General features: G+C 43.9%; 1 protein-coding gene and 1 pseudogene across 2 annotated transcripts in view; one reads left to right on the forward strand and one right to left on the reverse strand.

Moving 5' to 3' along the window:
* Window positions 1–18,228, forward strand: part of LOC308163699 (exportin-1-like) — a 240,826-nt pseudogene extending 222,598 nt beyond the window's left edge. Inside the window, exons 4-25 of the transcript in view lie at window positions 4,509–4,581; window positions 6,525–6,586; window positions 6,864–6,908; window positions 7,652–7,833; window positions 8,226–8,274; window positions 8,371–8,490; window positions 8,907–9,035; window positions 9,505–9,663; window positions 10,036–10,233; window positions 11,032–11,170; window positions 11,404–11,585; window positions 12,575–12,731; window positions 12,854–13,017; window positions 13,281–13,415; window positions 13,700–13,883; window positions 14,442–14,548; window positions 15,402–15,596; window positions 15,956–16,124; window positions 16,650–16,784; window positions 17,257–17,416; window positions 17,547–17,643; window positions 18,081–18,228. The product of the transcript in view is annotated as an exportin-1-like (transcript). The remainder of the gene's footprint in view (window positions 1–4,508; window positions 4,582–6,524; window positions 6,587–6,863; window positions 6,909–7,651; window positions 7,834–8,225; window positions 8,275–8,370; window positions 8,491–8,906; window positions 9,036–9,504; window positions 9,664–10,035; window positions 10,234–11,031; window positions 11,171–11,403; window positions 11,586–12,574; window positions 12,732–12,853; window positions 13,018–13,280; window positions 13,416–13,699; window positions 13,884–14,441; window positions 14,549–15,401; window positions 15,597–15,955; window positions 16,125–16,649; window positions 16,785–17,256; window positions 17,417–17,546; window positions 17,644–18,080) is intronic.
* Window positions 102–3,769, reverse strand: LOC308163498 (F-box only protein 47-like; the record flags this gene model as incomplete). Its single annotated transcript, XM_080537677.1, has 10 exons — window positions 102–211; window positions 390–546; window positions 700–842; window positions 1,769–1,900; window positions 2,107–2,280; window positions 2,474–2,582; window positions 2,668–2,745; window positions 2,911–2,987; window positions 3,243–3,395; window positions 3,595–3,769. The coding sequence occupies 10 exons, from the start codon at window positions 3,767–3,769 to the stop codon at window positions 102–104; spliced, it is 1,308 nt and encodes a 435-aa protein (XP_080393803.1).
* Window positions 18,229–18,505: the final 277 nt, after the last annotated feature.

Below are 18,505 nucleotides of genomic sequence, written 5' to 3' on the forward strand. Positions count from 1 at the left end.
AATAATGCCCTTTATCACTCTATATAATAATATTATATATATGAATATATAACAATAATAATAATAATAATATATAATATACACTACTCCTCTCCTTGATCTCACTCTTTTGTGAGGAACATGTAGAGAATCACAGTGTGGAAGTGAGCACTGGCGTCGTGGAGACTGCTGAGGCTCTGGAAGATCTCCAAGTAGTCTTCTTGATCGTTATCTGTGACAAGATCATTGACAGTTAGAAATCCGCATATGTCTACTTATTTTAACTGTTTTTCTATTAATGTGTTCCCAAATAATATGCCCTTAACTTTAAGATTATTTTAGTGCTACAAAGCTTGAAGGAATCTGGACCCTGATCTGATACGATAGTCTTAGTGCCTATAACAACTCACCAGCATGCATAATCTCGGACATCTCCATGGCAACCTCTGAGAACATGTTTTCCACGGCCTGGATGAAGGACAACTTGTCATCAGAGGAGAACACCTCACACACCTGCTGCACCATCTTGACGGACCAGTTCATGGACTCCCCGTCCTTCTCACACACCTGAGAGGGGGAACCAGAAATGTCAGTAGCTCAGGCCGGTTCAGGCAGTACCTTCTGTTAAGTGGGCACAAAATGGGGGAAATGTGTCTCTTAGGTTAAAAGATACCGGAACCCTAGAGCAGATAATAAAGTTATTTAGCAGCAGTGACTGACCAGTACGAGGTACACAATGAGTCGTGAGATCTCAAACAGGCGTCCATTGAGGGCCTTGCTGGCCAGCACGCTGCAGCACACGCTGTCCCCACACAGGAACAACAGACGAGCCACATTCTCCATGTGCCATGCCTGGGGGAGGACTGGAGGCCAACAGAACCAGCACAAAACAAAACAACTGTCATTCATACACACAGCATTCACACTTTACATTAACATTTTTGACATTTAGCAGACGCCTTTATCCAAAGCGACTTACAAGCGAAGTACATTTATCGCATGCCCGGTACACACATAAAGATAATCTGGGCGATTTTGGCCCAATTTCCCCCCTTCCGACCAAGGACAGCAAACCCCTGATTATCGGATGGCTCTAAAGATTATCCTACAAGATTATTCTGTGGTGTGAGGTGTGTTAAGAGTCAATTTCTCCCGACAATCTGCTCGGAAAATGGTCGGGGCCGACGATCGTAAATATTAAACGTGTTCAATATTTACGATCAAAAGTCTTATTGTCTGTGGTCAAAACTGACAACTCCCAAGTCCGATTGTGACGTGGAATGGAATGTAGCCACTCAAGAAGCCAGCTGACTGACGCGTCTTCTTCTTTTCGTTCTTCTGCACTTTATTTTCCCTGTAGCACATGGCTGCCTCTACAGGTCAGTCAGGGTACTACTACCCTGTTCACGGGAGACTCCAGACTGTCGGAGGACAGATCTGTATGCATGTGGTTGTATATTGGAGCACACCACACACAATACGATCAAGACTGTTCAATCCATGATTTTTTTATCTTCATGTGTGGGGTCCTTCTCAGATAATCAGAAAATCCTTATATGTGTACCAGGCTTAAGGTAAGTGAATCATCTATACATCAGTCATCATCGCACCATTTGCTTAGTGAAATCTATAATCCTATGGTAATGGTACATACTGTACGTGTGGACTGACCAGACATACAGTATATACAGTATACAGACAAAAGAGTGTAAAAGGTTTGTCTACCATTGCTGGGTGTGTAAAATATAATCATTAAAAGTTGCCAAGTCCTCTGGGCTACTGCAGTTACCTATGAGCTCCTCCAGGATGGCCATTATGGTGTCGGTGGTCCAATCTTTGGCTTCCGGGTCGCTGTGTAGCAGGTTGAGAGCCTTGGCCAGGTCCCGCTGGGCCACCCCAGCACGCAGCTGCTCCTGCCAGCCTAGCGAACCTGGAAAGAACATTCCCTTACACTACACATACACTTTGCCTTGCAACTCTGGTCAACCAAAAAACAAGCATTTCATTTGTTATTATTAACATTAGAATTTCACCATGTAATTACTAACAAGTGATTTATATACTGTACAAAAGTGCAACCAGTTTTTTAAAGGTAGAAACCGAGAAGGCCCATGTTGTCCCTCTCACCGTCTGGTAGCAGTGGTCCGTAGAGGATGAACAGCAGCCGGGCTTGGCTGACAATGGGCCAGGGTTTCAGGATGCGGGTCAGCCAGAACAGAGTGTCCTTGGGGTTCTTCCAGGGGTCCAACAGAACCTTTCTGCAGAACAGACGGATCTGTTGCTCCAACAGCTGACATGAACCTGAGGGAGAAAAAAGACATACGGATCACTCACGTCTCTCACACTCTTTCAATTAGCCTTTCTGTTTGTTCTCTCTCTCTCTCTCTCTCTCTCTCTCTCTCTCTCTCTCTCTCTCTCTCTCTCTCTCTCTCTCTCTCTCTCTCTCTCTCTCTCTCTCTCTCTCTCTCTCTCTCTTATAGGGACAGACACTCACCTGGCTTTCCTGTGACCACTGACATGATTTTCTGGGGTAGATTTGTGAAGTCGCACAGGAAGTTGAAAACTCTGTGACACTCCAGCTCATCCCAGCCGGCTATCAATGTCTGTCAGTCAAACATTAACCATCTCAATACAGGATTCAGCCTTTGATATTAAATTGTCTGATGTTCTTTGTAACTAGGCTCTCACCTGTAGAAACGCTCCATAGCTGGAGAAGCCTTGGCATTGCACTGATTTAATGCACTCTTCCATCATGAAGCAAGGAACCTGAGTGGGAGGTAACAACTGTGTTAGTCTAAGTAAGGTTAACTAGAAAATAACAATCTATTCAATGTTGTCAACTGTTTGGTTTGTTTAGAAATGTGAGAATGTTTGTAGAGCACACACAGCTAAACATTGCCTCATCTGTCCTCCCTCACCTTTCTGTCTTACCTGTGAAAACTTGCTATATATGAACGTTAGCCTATCCTTTGTTGGCAGCAAGAGGGTACATCTCTTGAACAATAAACCTAAAACAATGAGCAAAAACAACAAGAATGTAACATAGTGACTATATTTGCCAACCAGGACCACTTGCTTTCCTCATCGGACCCCCTATGAAAGGAGATAGAAATAATACTTTGGTCTATCTACCTGATAAAGAATTACAGCAGAAATAATGTGGCTCTGAATATTAGTTTATTATAAACATGTGTGTTCTTGGCCAACCAACTAAGTAAAATAAAGGTAAATTAATCAAATAAAGCTGTTGAGGAGCCTCTCACCCAGCGATGTGTAGTGTTCTAGTGAGGACACCTCGGTGGAGTGATGACACCCCTGTACGATGATCCTCTTCCTCCAGGTCTGAGTGGAGACATAGCCCATGATGTAGCGACTGATGGCCTTGGACACCATGCTCAACACACTGAGCTGCAACACTTTACCACAACAAACAATGAGGCAGGGAGAAACATCTCATTAATTCAGATGCACGTCATTGGAGCTATACATATTTAAGACCATTTAGTACCCTGCCCCTGGTAACGGCTTCAGAATAGTTCAGCCTCATAGATATGTCTCATCTAAATAATCATAATTCACCCATCCTGAAAAATGTCCAAAGCAAACAGAACCCACCAGAGAGTCTGTCCAGGATCATGTCAAAGACCTCGGGGGCCAGCCGCTCAAAGAAACAGTCGCTGGCCCGAACCTGACGACACTGGCTGCGGGTCATGATGGTCCTGACAGGATACGGCCGGCGTCTGCGGTGATACTTGTGGGTCACCGTGAATTTCCTTGTCCCTTTCGCCATAATAACTGGAATACTGTCAAGCCTTTATTGTCCCGCAAATAATCTAGAAGCGAAAGGAAATAGCTAGTTAGTTAAACTTGGTGGTTAGCCACAAACTGAAAAGTTGCTGGCTAGGATAGCTGCATGAACTTACCTAGCTGAGGAGAATGGCACTTGTCAATAAACCTTTGAAATTGTTGCCTTACTGAGCTTTAAATGCTCCTTCACAAGCTGTTATGTGTTCTGGTAAATATTGACACCACTGACATGAGACAATATAATATATATACTATAATATTATCTAAACTAAAGTCACAAACAGTTTTACCTCAGCCGGCGAGCCGCTATTGAGCTTGTGTGCAGCACAGTTCCTGCTCCCTCGCGAGGACACTCGCTGAACAACAAGGGGTGCGTTCGTAAATACGCTCTGGAAATCTGATCAGCACTCATGGAATGCCTGTTGTCCAATCAAATTACTTGGTCCGTTAATGACGTTGAACCCAGTGTGCGTTCCGGAGCTCTCAGAGCAAATGTACGAACGCACCCAAGGAGCGCTACCGCGAAATACGATCAGCTCGCGCTGCATCATCTGGCGCAAAAAGTAAACATTACTACTAATAATAATAATATTCGACTCTTTATTTGCTGTTGAATCTCATTCACAACTGAAGTCATTTCGTCAACTTCTGACAATAGTTTAATGTAAATTAATGCTGTAGCCTTAAGGTGAGAGAGTGTGACTGTATGTTATGCATTACAGTACTATGCTCTGCAGATTCTGGAAACGGTTATCAAAACGCGATGGAAGATTCTGCCCCGAAATCAGTGCGAAGGTAAGCTGTGCTCACCCACCTGGCTTCTACCTGCTCAAGACTGAAAACAATCATCCCTTCTCTCTCTCTCACCCGTCCTTCCTGTCATAATCTCTACTATATCTGTCATATTTTTTTTTTTTAAAAAGACTGAAAACAAGAGTGAAAATATCCCTTTAGATGTGTGAGTTGACCATGATGACATTGAGCGATGTGTACTTGCTCATAGTTGGAAAAACTATGGGCAGATTCATTCAGACCTCCTTTGGAATATTGCTGTTGACACTGTGAAAAACCTTAATTGTGCCAGAGACACACTCCTTTTACTGCCCATCGTGCGGTTGCCAAGTTGAGTGGTGTCCCCTGCTAAGCATGCCGGGTGGTTTTCTGCTTGGCTGGGTTGTATTCACCACTGCAGAAAGGTTGTATTCTGCACCCTGGCACTTCTTTACACGAGGAAAAGACCTAAACTGCTGTTTTGGGATTGCAAATACGTTAAGCCTAGTGTAGCATGCTAAGGTAAACTTGCAAACACTTGGTTTGCAGTATCTATCTGCTCTGTTTGTTTAGAGGTCTTTTAGATCTTGGTAAGGGCTGGGCATCTTGGTAGATTATCTATTTGTTTCCTCAATTGTTGACATAGAAGAGCCACTTAATCATAGAAGCACTGTCTGTCCTCACGCAGCCAAAGCTCCATCCACTGTGACTAGCGTCTATAGTCCTATGTAGAGTATGTCAACTGACAGCAGTACAGAACGGACAATTAGCCAATTGTTTTGAAAATCTTAAAAAAGTAAGTTTGTTATAACTCTATACCTTCCAGGTTTTTTTGTTTTATTAATTACTGTCGATATGATAAACCGACATGTTCAACGAAAGTGTATAATTCCATGTTGTCTCCTTACTACTTAGGCTGACATTCCTTTTTTCTGTAAACTGATTTGTTGTTTGCTGCTATTTCTCCTTACCCAGTAATGCTCTCACTGCGATGTAGATCAGGGAAATAGATCTGTGATCTGGACATAGACAAAAGACAGATGGAAAAGAATCACACAAAAGGTTTGAAAGAGCTGTACCTCTGGCTTTTGATAAGACTCCTGAAATGTAATTGGAATTGGATGTTTTTCTTTTATGTGACAACAAAAATAGAACTAATCAAGTTAGTCATGTTCATGTTCCCCCCTACAATGTATTTTCTCATTGACCTGTGACTTCCCACTTTACTGTAGATGCCTGACGTTTGTTCAAGTGGCAAACCCAATGCAGTGCATGTCATTTTCCCCTCTTACCTTAGAGTTGTACCTCACTGCTGATTTCTGAGCACTCTGATTTCAGTTAATTTACGAACGGTCAGTTAAAAGTCTATACAAAATGTAAACATGGCAGACACCAATGATAACATTATCATCATTTCTTGGGCGGCCAACAAATTTGCTGCATATATATATATATATAATATATTGTATAGATTATTGTCTGTTGTTATAATCTGTCTAAGTCAAAATGTAGCCAGCATATGTAGCCATCAATGTATTGTCCATCAATTAGAAATGATTGGGCCTCTTTAATGCACCTTTTACTGTATTCTCTTTGTATGTAATCAGTAGTTCCACAGACAGTAAAGCAACTGGCATAGACAGCTCTTTGCAGCTTCAACCACTCCAAAGCCACACAGCGTTAACACAGGGTTAAGACTATCTGCAGCATGCATGACTGCAAACTGGATTAGAGAGAGGAAAACACTCTGCTAACTGCCTCTTCACCATGCTAGATGATCTGTTCAGGGTTCACCTATGTGCACTGGACCAGAAGGTGGTGTTATTTGTAGATGGACACAATAGTTGTTTTCCAGGCAGCCCTCTATGAAGGGATGGTCCAGGCAGCCCTCTATGAAGGGATGGTTGTATAGAACCATTCTCCCTTTTATGGGAGACTTTCACACGTCTTGTTCTTTCTGCTTGCAGGGATTAAAAAGCATGTGGTTGGTCTTATTATCAAGACTTCGTCAGATGCAACAAATGTTGAGGTGAGTAATGCCAAATGTATCTGTTATGATTTTGGGAGATCAAGGAAAGTTACAATCATATGTCTCTATGTTTTGAATTAATGTCTTAAAGTACGAAGGATACAGCCAGCATACATCAGGCTCATTAGAGACCTAGTTAAATTAGGTTTGCATCTACATTCACAATGACTGTAAGCAAGCAGAGACATACTGTTAATGACATCTGTAACATTGTCATTTTTACAGCATTACTTAAGGTTTATGCCTGTGTTAGATGATAGTCTGATTTGTGTTTCAGAAAGAAAAAGTGTACATCGGAAAGCTGAACATGATCCTTGTTCAGGTAAGAATTTTGAGGTGTGGGAGGGGGCAATTAGATCTCAAGAATATAGGAAATTAATTCAATTTTCACAGTCAATTAAACTTCTGGGATATCGATCTGTCCAGTTAGGAAGCATAAACGATTGTTAATCAATCTCACCTGCTTTGGTGCAAATGAAAGCGACAACAGGTAGACAGGAGAGGCAACAGCAAGACAACCCCCAAAAAGGACATTATTTTGCAGGTGGTGGCCACAGACCATTTCTCTCTCCTTCTCCTTCCTGACTGATTTTTCTCTAGTTTTGCATTTTAGTGCCCTTGGCACTACTGGTAGCACGAGGCGCTACCTGCAGCCCATTCAGGTTGCACAGGTAGTCCAGCTCCTCCAGGATGGCAAATCCATACATGCTGTCGCAAGAAGGTTTGCTGTGTTTCCCAGCAAAACCCTGTTTGGCCTCATAAGCACCAGGGGGGTAGAAGAAGCTAAAAAGTCTGAGGTTTAAGCACTGAATAGGTACTGAGTAAGCGCCATCGAAAAAGCATTTTCCCACTGTGGAAAGCCGGCCACTGACTGTGTCCCTAAATGTTTTAGCTGACGTTGTTTTGGTCTCTGGACAGATCATCTATGGTTGGTCTATGGTCTATCATGCCCAGTCTGACTTTACACGTGTGTATGTGTGCCTGTACATCCTGTACATGTGTGTATCCCCTAAGCTTGACATCGGGCTGTGTGTTCTGACCCCTCCTCCCCTCCACCACGCTCAGATCCTGAAGCAGGAGTGGCCGAAGCACTGGCCCACCTTCATCAGCGACATCGTGGGCGCCAGCCGCACCAGCGAGAGCCTGTGCCAGAACAACATGATCATCCTCAAACTGCTCAGCGAGGAGGTCTTCGACTTCTCCAGCGGCCAGATGACCCAGGTCAAGGCCAAGCACCTCAAAGACAGGTGTGCTGCTACTACTGCCCCGTACACACCCTTAAGGCGAATATATATGGACCTCACATAGATGTCACCTCACATATCTGGGCACCTGTACACTAGTAACCTGATTGGTTACGAGGCAACCCATTGAGAGAGAAAAAACAGTGTATGATCTGACCTGATTTGAAGAGAGACTGACATTTAGTGGTGTGCAGAAGTCTATGGTAGAACGTTCAGATGTGAACAGGGCAAATGGTTAGAACAGTCCGGCTGAAGTGTGAATAACCCATTGCATTGTAATCTGTCCAACGATGTGTTTGATGATTTCCTCGCCGATCACGCTTTCCCATGAGCCCACTATCATAAAGAGTTCCCATGGTCCTTTTGTCAACTTTATGGTTTCCTCTTTCTTTCAGCATGTGCAACGAATTCTCCCACATTTTCCAGCTCTGCCAGTTTGTTATGGTAGGTGAAGCCCCTTCCCAGTGTTTTGCAACAACAGACCATTTACACTGATCTCCCCTTGTCTTTGGTCGGCCGTTAACTATGTTTTGTTACCAGGAAAACTCTCAGAATGCCCCGCTGGTCCATTCCACTCTGGAGACCCTCCTGCGATTTCTCAACTGGATTCCTCTGGGATATATATTTGAAACCAAACTCATCAGCACACTTGTGTACAAGGTACCCCCATAGGCCTCATACACACACTCACATACAGACACCAGTTAATGGTCACTGCCTAGTTCCAAACTGGTCCCCTGCCAACTGTCTCTATCTGATAATAATAATAATAATAATAATAATAATAATAATAATAATAATAATAATAATAACTTTTTATTTGTATAGCGCTTTTCCTGCAAACGTTGCAGCTCAAAGTGCTCCATTATTGCATTTAATAATTCATATATCAATATAATAATATATGATATGATATGTAATACCAAATATTGGTAACCACTGCAGCAAGAATTGCAGGTAGCCTCTCAAACGGCAAGGTTGAGCTATAACCATAGTGTTTACCTGTCCAACATTAACATGGCTAAATAAAGTTAAATAAATAAAATAAATACCCGTTTCACTTTGCTTTCCTGTAGTTCCTGAACGTGCCAATGTTCCGCAACGTGACACTGAAGGGCCTGACGGAGATCGCCGGCGTGAGCGTCAGCCAGTACGAGGAGCAGTTCGTCACTCTCTTCACCCTCACTATGTGTCAGCTCAAACAGGTGGGCACACACACACACACACACACACACACACACACACACACACAGTGATTTCCCTCAAATAGTTAACACTAGAACAGCCATGGATGGGGTCATTTGACCAAGTGAGTAAAAAGAAAAATGTATACCTTTGCACTCGATCAAATTTCAGGACCCTCCTTTCATGACTTTTCCTAGATATGTGCGTTCTACCACCCAGTATCCTTACATTTTCGAAATCACATCAGGATAAACTAGTATAGTATATTTAGCAGTTTTGCTGTGTAGGAGGCAGGCTAATTTACAAGAGGCACAGCTTCCCATTCTAAAGACTACGGTCATGACCCCCGAGGCAGCCTTAAGAGTAGGTGAAACAGGCACGGCTGTCCTAGTGTTAAAGACCCACACACAGTCAAACACACACTTGTTTGTGGGCTAGTTAAACACAAATGTCTTGGGTGTTGAGATCCTCCGTGTCTCTCTCCCCTAGATGCTTCCCCTGAACACCAACATCCGGCTGGCCTACTCCAATGGGAAAGACGACGAGCAGAACTTCATCCAGAACCTCAGCCTGTTTCTCTGCACCTTCCTCAAAGAGCACGGCCAGCTCATTGAGAAGAGACTGAACCTCCGAGAGACTCTTATGGAGGTGAGAGGAATCCATGCCCCCAGAGACTGTATGCTAACCTTTGTTTACCCAGCGGTCCTAAACATCTGACTCCGATCTTCTGCCATCAGGGGGGTATTCCATCAACGTTGCGAAAGGAGAATCCAGGCTTATTTTGATAAGTAAATCGAAAAGAGTTGGAAATCTCGCGACATTTATCGAAATAAGCCTGGATTGTCCTTTAGCGACATGATGGAATTGTTTAAGACTGTTTATACCTACTTATGTGATACATAACCAATACCTGTGTTTACACTTTACATTTCTTCGTTATCTGAACGTGGTCAAACTCTCATCCGAGTCCATTGACTTCTTTGCGTTTAACTGCAAATGTCCATGTTTTCCATCCCCCAGGCCCTGCACTACATGCTGCTGGTGTCGGAGGTGGAGGAGACGGAGATCTTCAAGATCTGCCTCGAGTACTGGAACCACCTGGCAGCCGAGCTCTACAGAGAGAGCCCCTTCTCCACCTCCACCTCCCCGCTGCTCTCAGGCAGCCAGCACTTTGACGTCCCGCCCCGCAGACAGCTCTACCTTCCCGTGCTCTCCAAGGTGAGGAAAGACCCATGTAGCCTATACATGCACCGTAGTGTCAGTGTGTGTGACATTACTTGCTCAAAATATACAACTCCGCCTGTCCAAACTGCCAGAGGCATTTATCTATTAATTCATTTAGCAATTTTGTTGACAGGAAAAGTGCACATTAATCAACATTTCACACATCAACGCGTCAATAAAAATGTAGTCCCTAGGCAGAATACAAAAACCACAAAGCATAACATCAGACAACGACATAGACAGATTATACATGATTATACATGCATCAGATGATATGGATGCTTGGATTCTTCTTTATTTGATGAATGAGTATTAATTCTTCAGATACACCACCATTTCTGGAACAAATTCTGTGTCTCAATAAGTTGTGGGGATGGCTCACATGTTTAACTGTGTTCAATACATAAAAAGAAAAAAGAAAAAAACGTAACTGAATAAGCAATGGAATATGAAAGGCAGTTGGAATTTCACTTTGAAAACTCCATGGATATGATGTCACCATGACCAAGTGCAATCTGTACTAAATGGGAGCCTACGGAACACACAGTAAGGCTCCCATTTCATACAGATTGCAGTGTGGGGGAACGCATGGTGACATCATATCCATGGAGTTACTTTTAGTACAGTTAAAAATGTGTGAACACACACACACGTAGCCAACGGCGCACGCTGTGTGCGTGTGGCCGGTCAAGTGATCAGGGTTTGTGTGTGCGTTGGCATGTAGTCAGCGTATGTGTGAGTTGCCACATGCCGTGTGTGTGTGTGTTGACAATTTGTAATCCCCCGTAACAGGTGCGTACGCTGATGGTGAGTCGGATGGCCAAGCCAGAGGAGGTCCTCGTAGTAGAGAACGACCAGGGGGAAGTGGTCAGAGAGTTCATGAAGGACACAGATTCCATCAACCTCTACAAGAACATGAGAGAGACTCTCGGTGTGTGTGTGTGTGTGTGTGTGTGTGTGTGTGTGTGTGTGTGAGTGTGTGTGGCGTATGTGTGGTGTGCGTGTGTGCGTGCACATTCATCTCCACAAATCCATTACTGTATTCTGACTGAATCTCTTCATCATTGCCTCCTTCCGTCTTTGGGAGTATCTCCTAAGCAGCCCACCATGGTGGAGGGTGTCCAGTATTCTATTGACCTCTAACCCTAACCCTCAATGTTCCAGTGTACCTGACCCATCTGGACTATGCAGACACAGAACGAATCATGACAGAGAAGCTGCATAACCAGGTCAACGGGACAGAGTGGTCATGGAAGAAGCTCAACACGTTGTGCTGGGCTATAGGATCTATTAGTGGAGCCATGCATGAGGAGGATGAGAAGAGGTTCCTCCTCACTGTTATCAAGGTAGGGACGATGGGGAGGGGTTTATAGGGCACTGTGGAGATTAAATAGGCTTTAATGTGGCTCAATTTCAGACCTTGATTAATATGTGACTGCTCCTGGTGTTTCTGGACACCTCTCGGAAATGAGAAAGACGTCAAATTCGTCTTTAAAGTTTTTTTTTCAAATCGGCTACTTAGTATTTGATGTGTGCTTGATTAAGTTTGCACTTTATTGTACTATGCATTTAACAAAATAACACTGCATTTAATAATAACTTAAATTTACATATGTTTTTTTCAATGTAAAAGATAAAGATATATCTTTATGTGTACAACTAGGGATTGGAATAGATAAGGTGCTATTGATACCAATAGCATTATCAATTCTGCTTATCCGTTCAATTCTTGATCGATTCCTGATACATTTTCTGGGTGAAAAAAAAAAAGTAGGACAACTGTTAGGGAAATATTTAAGTATCTAAATAGAAAATAGAAAAAGGTAGCCTGGTTTCTTCAAATTGTATAGAAACGATATTTAATTGTCTTATGCAAAAGGAGAATAGTTTACAAATCATTCTCAGAAAAAGTCCAGACAGAGAAGAAACATGGATTTTTATACACAGGTAATCAGTCCCGCCCTCAGGTAGGGTTCAAGCCAATCACAGTTATTTCCTGTCCACATCTGTGTTGAGGAGGGGCTAGCTGTGGTGCAAATTATGTCACAAAAGTAAAAGTAAATGTCTTCTCAATAAATAAAATGTCTTATTAGGCACTACAACAACACAGGTTTTCAGAGTTAACGCAGCTGTTTTATTATCTCGCGTCTCTGAACACAGTGTATAATATTTGAACATTAATTTTAAAAAAGTTTGACGTCATCATGACGCACACGTTTTTAGAAAGCAATTTTGAAAAAGAAAGCAATCCAAATAACAATTAGACCCGATACTGCTTGATTCGTGGGAAATTGGACCGCTTTGTTAACCACTCGTCTGTGTGTGTGTCTCACAGGATCTACTGGGGCTGTATGAACAGAAGAGAGGGAAGGACAACAACGCCATCATAGCCTCCAACTTCATGTACATCTTTGGCCAGTATCCTCGATTTCTCAGAGCCCACTGGAAGTTCCTCAAAACCGTGGTCAACAAGCTGTTTGAGGCCATGTACTGTGAGGAAACCACTGCATCTGGTCGTTGGTGTTAGTGAGGAAGAGGGTATCGGGTTTTTAGATTGTGTGTTAGTGCTGTCTCAGTCTCTTTTTCAGTTTCTTATTTATTCTCCCTCCTCAAGTGACCCATGACGGTGTACAAGACATGGCGTGCGACACGTTCATCAAGATCGCTCAGAAGTGCAGGCGACACTTTGTCCAGGTGCAGGTGGGCGAGGTGATGCCCTTCATCGACGAGATCCTCAACGACATCAACACCATCATCTGTGACCTCCAACCACAACAGGTCAGCTTCAGCCTAGACACAGATGGACTCATGTAGGGTTCATCAGCTGTCCTGGGTAGCTTTTAGGTTAGCAGGCTTTTGACCAACACACCTGTTCCAAATAACGAATATAAAATGATAGAAATAAAACGAGATAAAGACTTGCTAGTGAAAAAAAAAGTCTTTCAGTGTCTGTTCATGATTCCTAGATGAGTTGTTGTGCTAACCGTTGTCCTCTCTATGTTCATGTTGTGTGTGTGGTGTGTGGTCGTCGGTGTCTCCAGGTTCTCACGTTCTATGAGGCGGTAGGCTACATGATCGGGGCTCAGACGGACCAGGCGGTCCAGGAGCACCTGATAGAGAAGTACATGCTGCTACCCAACCAGGTGTGGGACAGCATCATCCAACAGGCCACCAAGGTGAGACACAGACCAGCTATGTTCTATACTGGATATAGAGCCCGACAGATTTTATTTTTTTTTTCAAAGTTCATATTCTTTTTTAAACGACACGATACTAATGTTTTAACTTAGAAGAGTTCAGAAATCAGTATTTGGTGGAATAACCCCGCATTTTCAATCACAGCTTTCATGCGTCTTGGCATGCTCTACACCAGTCTTTCACATTGCTGTTGGGTGACTTTACGCCACTCCTTTTCAATTTGAAAATAAATGTACTAATGTACCCATTCCCACCATGATAGAATGTGGACATCCTGAAGGACCCAGAAACGGTGAAACAGCTGGGCAGCATCCTGAAGACCAAAGTGAGAGCCTGCAAGGCCGTGGGCCACCCCTTCGTCATTCAGCTGGACCGCATCTACCCGGACATGCTCAACGTCTACAAGTGTCTGAGCGAAAACATCTCAGCTGCCATTCAGACCAACGGTGTGTGTGTGTGTGTGTGTGTGTGTGTGTGTGTGTGTGTGTGTGTGTGTGTGTGCTTGTGCGTATTGTAGTATACAGCACTGTCAAACTGAAGTGTGTGTGTGTGTGTGTTTTATGGTGGTCACATTTTCCCCAAAAATATGTTCCAACACCTGGAACCTGTTAGCTTTTTATTGTATTTTCTCTTTTATTTTCCTCATCAAAATTAATGAACACTTTTTCATATGCGTCTTAAGAATTCACAATATTTTGGCTGTATTTGGCAATATTTGGCCTCCACTCTGCAGAGAGTAACACGATGTGACAGCCCTAGTTGTTATGTCTAAACCCTTTTAGACGTATAATTCCCAAATAGGAATGGGGCAGAGAAAACGTTTGGTAACAACATAGAGCTTTAGAGAAACAAACGCCGGTGTACAGACATGGCACCACTTACTCCTCTGACAGGGGACACTTCATTACCTATAAGGCCTTTCTCATCTAACTACAGTGGCTCACCTAGCTCAAAAAGAACACGTTCAATATATAACATTAGTGTGTGTGTGTCTCTTGTCGTAGGAGAGATGGTGACCAAACAGCCCTTGATAAGGAGTATGAGGACGGTGAAACGAGAGACGCTGAAACTGATATCGGGCTGGGTTAGCCGATCAAACGATCCACAGATGGTGAGAAGCTGCACACCGATATTTCTACTCCAAACATCCATGAAAAACACAGATGTTTCAATGAAAATCGACCTTATTTTTAGATCAAACAGGAAACCATGCCTGAACTGTTACACACATGCCATGCTATGCTGTGATTTTCGGCAGTGATGCAAGACACCGTTGTCTTCAGCACTATTGTCTTATAAACCCTCCTGACCTATTAGTCACACAAATCATCTGTTTGATTTCCTGCTATTCAAATGGAATTTTTAATGAATGATATTTCCATTAGGATAGCTTTCCTGACCCAAAGTCCTGGACTGAATCAGTCTTTCAATGGGATATCTCCATTGTGGTTGCTTTTTGGGGGGGGGGGGGCTGTGGCTCAACTGGTAGAGCTGGCGACTAATGATCGCAAAGTGGGCAGCTCGCAGCGTGTCCCTGAGCAAGGCACTAAACCCCTAATTGCCGGGGTCACCTATAATGGCTGTGAGCCCTTGCCTAGATGCCCCCTCTAGAGAACAAATGCAATCTGGGAAACCGGCTCATTGATTTTTGAAGGTTAGGCTTATAACTAATTTATGAGCTCAGTGCAGCGTTTACCCTATTATAATCCCAAATATAAAGTGGTATTACTCCATTGTCAACCAAGTATATACACTCATTAGAGTCTAAATGATCTTCAGCTGGACTGCAATCCAGTGTACACAGTGTGGGTCCATAAGACTGTAAACCCTGGTGTAATAGTCTCAGAGACATTAGTGTTGGAGACTTAAACCCACAAAGCCTGTCCTAAAACAACCTGTTAGGAATGCTCTTCAGTGTAGTCGTGTTGATCTGTTCCAATCCAATGTTTTCCGGGGCATTCTAGGTGGGAGAGAATTTTGTCCCGCCACTGTTGGATGCGGTTCTGATCGACTACCAGCGAAACGTCCCTGCCGCCAGAGAACCTGAGGTCCTCAGCACCATGGCGACCATCGTCAATAAACTAGGCGGCCACATCACAGGGGAGATCCCCCAGATCTTTGATGCTGTTTTCGAATGCACCCTCAACATGATCAATAAAGTGAGTATGATCACCTTAACATGGGATAAGTTTTAACATGTTGCCATGGGGTGCGTTCAGTTAGGCAAAATGTTCACAACGTTGCATATAGAAATGGAATACAGAGCATGAATCCCTATTCCACATTACACACCCCGTTTGAGAATCTAGCTGACGGCTTTGAATGGTGATCGAGGCCGCCTGTTTTGGGTGGGATGTTTAAAAGTTCAAAAATAAAGTTACCGAGTGAGGAATGCACGTAGGTGGTGATTGAGGGTAGGAAAATGTTTTACAAACTCAACGCCGAAGTCTGTTGCTTATGTACCTGGGTCTCATCTGTACAGTATGTCCCTTTGCCTTGTCTTTCATGGTTTTTCCAGGACTTTGAGGAGTACCCTGAGCACAGGACGCACTTCTTCTACCTGCTGCAGGCCGTCAACTCCCACTGCTTTCCAGCATTCCTGGCGATCCCACCTGCCCAGTTTAAACTGGTGTTGGATTCCATCATCTGGGCCTTTAAACACACCATGCGGAATGTGGCTGACACGGGTGAGGAGAAGTTAAACCAACATTGTGTCATACGTGTCACATTCTAATGCTTTGGTCCGCATATCGGGATCTGATCGAAAACAAACTTGAATACATTTCCGCGTGGTTGTTGAAAATCAATGACACATCGCTACGCAACTAACACAGCTTGTTTTGTGAGCCTGCTAACAATGTAAAACTAGTTAACTAGGTAGCAGTGGGAATTACTCTCCGAATCCATTGCGTTGTTGCAGTATTTTGGCTTGACTAGCGAGTTTGTGTCGAGAATCTCGACAACGTTGAAACGTAGTTCCGTGTTTCAAAAGAAAAGTCGGCACATTTGGATTGGTTGCTGATATGCGGACCAAAAGACTAGAACGTGTCACGATATGTACTGTACGTGTGGTTGGGGAGTCCAGATCAGCCAGCACGGTCCCTCTTTAGTAAGTGTGTGTGTTGCGTGCGTAGTAAGTGTGTGTGTTGCGTGTGTAGTAAGTGTGTGTGTTGTGTGTGTAGTAAGTGTGTGTGTTGCGTGTCTCCTCCCAGGTCTGCAGGTCCTGTACACGCTGCTGCAGAACGTGGGCCAGGAGGAGGCGGCGGCCCAGAGCTTCTACCAGACCTACTTCTGTGACATCCTGCAGCACATCTTCTCTGTAGTCACAGACACGTCACACACTGCTGGTGAGCGTGTGCATACATACAGTCACTGCCACAGAGAGTGGAGGTGATGGATGTATGCAACATTGGTCAATGTTTTAGGGAATTTATCTCACAGAATATAGTAATGCGAGAATATACACAAGGCCTGGTTCCACATATTAATAGAGGATGTACTGGTGGTATGAGAGATACCTCAACTGCTGCCTAGTATGATCAAATGAGTCTATTTAATTTTTTGCCTATTGAACATCAACGTCATGTTGCGTGTTTTTGCCAACTCCCCAAATCCACTGACCCTCCCATGTCCTGCACCACCTATATCAGTCTTACATTAGTGTTACATTACGAAAGCATCACAACATTTTAGCCTCCGGGCTGCACAGAGTAATGAAAACACAGTGTTCATGTAACTCAAGCCTGTGTCATTGGGTTTCTGCCGTCTGCCATGTCTCTTTTTCACGACTCCGTACGGTTCTGTGCTCGTGTCTTCCAGGCCTGACCATGCACGCGTCCATTCTGGCCTACATGTTCAACCTGATGGAGGAGGGTAAGATCATCACCACCCTCAACCCCTCCAGCCCTGTCAACAACCAGGTGTTCATCCAGGAGTACGTGGCCAACCTGCTCAAAACAGCCTTCCCCCACTTACAGGAGTGAGTTTTAACATTCTCTTTTTTCCTAACTTAGGTTTCGAGTGTCTTCTGTGTATTTGCTGTGTTGTTGATGATGTTTATGCCAGCCAATAGTATGTTGTCTCATAATGTTATGTGTCCCTTCCTTCAGTGCCCAGGTGAAGGTGTTTGTAACCGGGCTGTTCAGCCTAAACCAGGATATTCCTGCCTTCAAGGAGCACCTTAGAGACTTCCTGGTCCAGATTAAGGTGAGAGTCCCTTTTTAAGACCACCTTTGATGACGTCACAATTCAACATTCAAATTCAGAAGTGGATTATAGAGCCTGGAAGTAACTAATAGTTACCTCAAAATTAAAGTAGGCATCCCAGTGTGACAGAAATCAAGTGTTTTAGACATGTTTTAATGAATGGATCCCCTTTCTAAACAAAATAATTCTCAAAAGACTAAGTGAAGGTAACTCAATGTTTCCCCCCCCCAATCAAGCAGCGCCATAAGCCTACATTAAAGGGAAGGGATAGATGGATAGAAGTTGTTTTCCTTAGTGAGCTAAGATGGTTGGATGCTGAGGTATGGTTTCTATAAATAACTGTTCGAGTGCAGGGCCAGGGGTCTCTCTGTCTCTCTCTCATGCACAGTACACTGATACGCGTCCCCCTCCCACACACACACACCCCCTCTCTGTAGGAGTTTGCAGGTGAGGACACCACAGACCTGTTCCTGGAGGAGCGGGAGTCGTCACTGCGCTCAGGCGCAGGAGGAGAAACACAAGCTGCAGATGTCCGTGCCGGGTATCCTCAACCCCCACGAGATCCCAGAGGAGATGTGCGACTGAGCAGCGAACCAAACTGTACAGGCGTTGAAACAAAGAAAAGTAACCAACACAGAATCTGAACCGATAGAGGCAGGTGTGCGGCAGGACAGGCGGAGGACAGAGTGGAGGCTTGTCGACCAAAACAATGCCCATATTTAAATGACACTGTGTCACCCTGTGGCCCTTTTTACAGTGTGTTTTTTATATGGAGATTGTTTGTGTGATATCTTTTCTGAACTGTTCCTCTAATCCAAATGTATGTTTGTTTGGTCCATCCCCATCCCAGAGCTGGATGCTT

Source organism: Nansenia antarctica (genome assembly GCF_963989245.1).
Source record: "Nansenia antarctica genome assembly, chromosome: 8".
NCBI lineage: Eukaryota > Metazoa > Chordata > Actinopteri > Argentiniformes > Microstomatidae > Nansenia > Nansenia antarctica.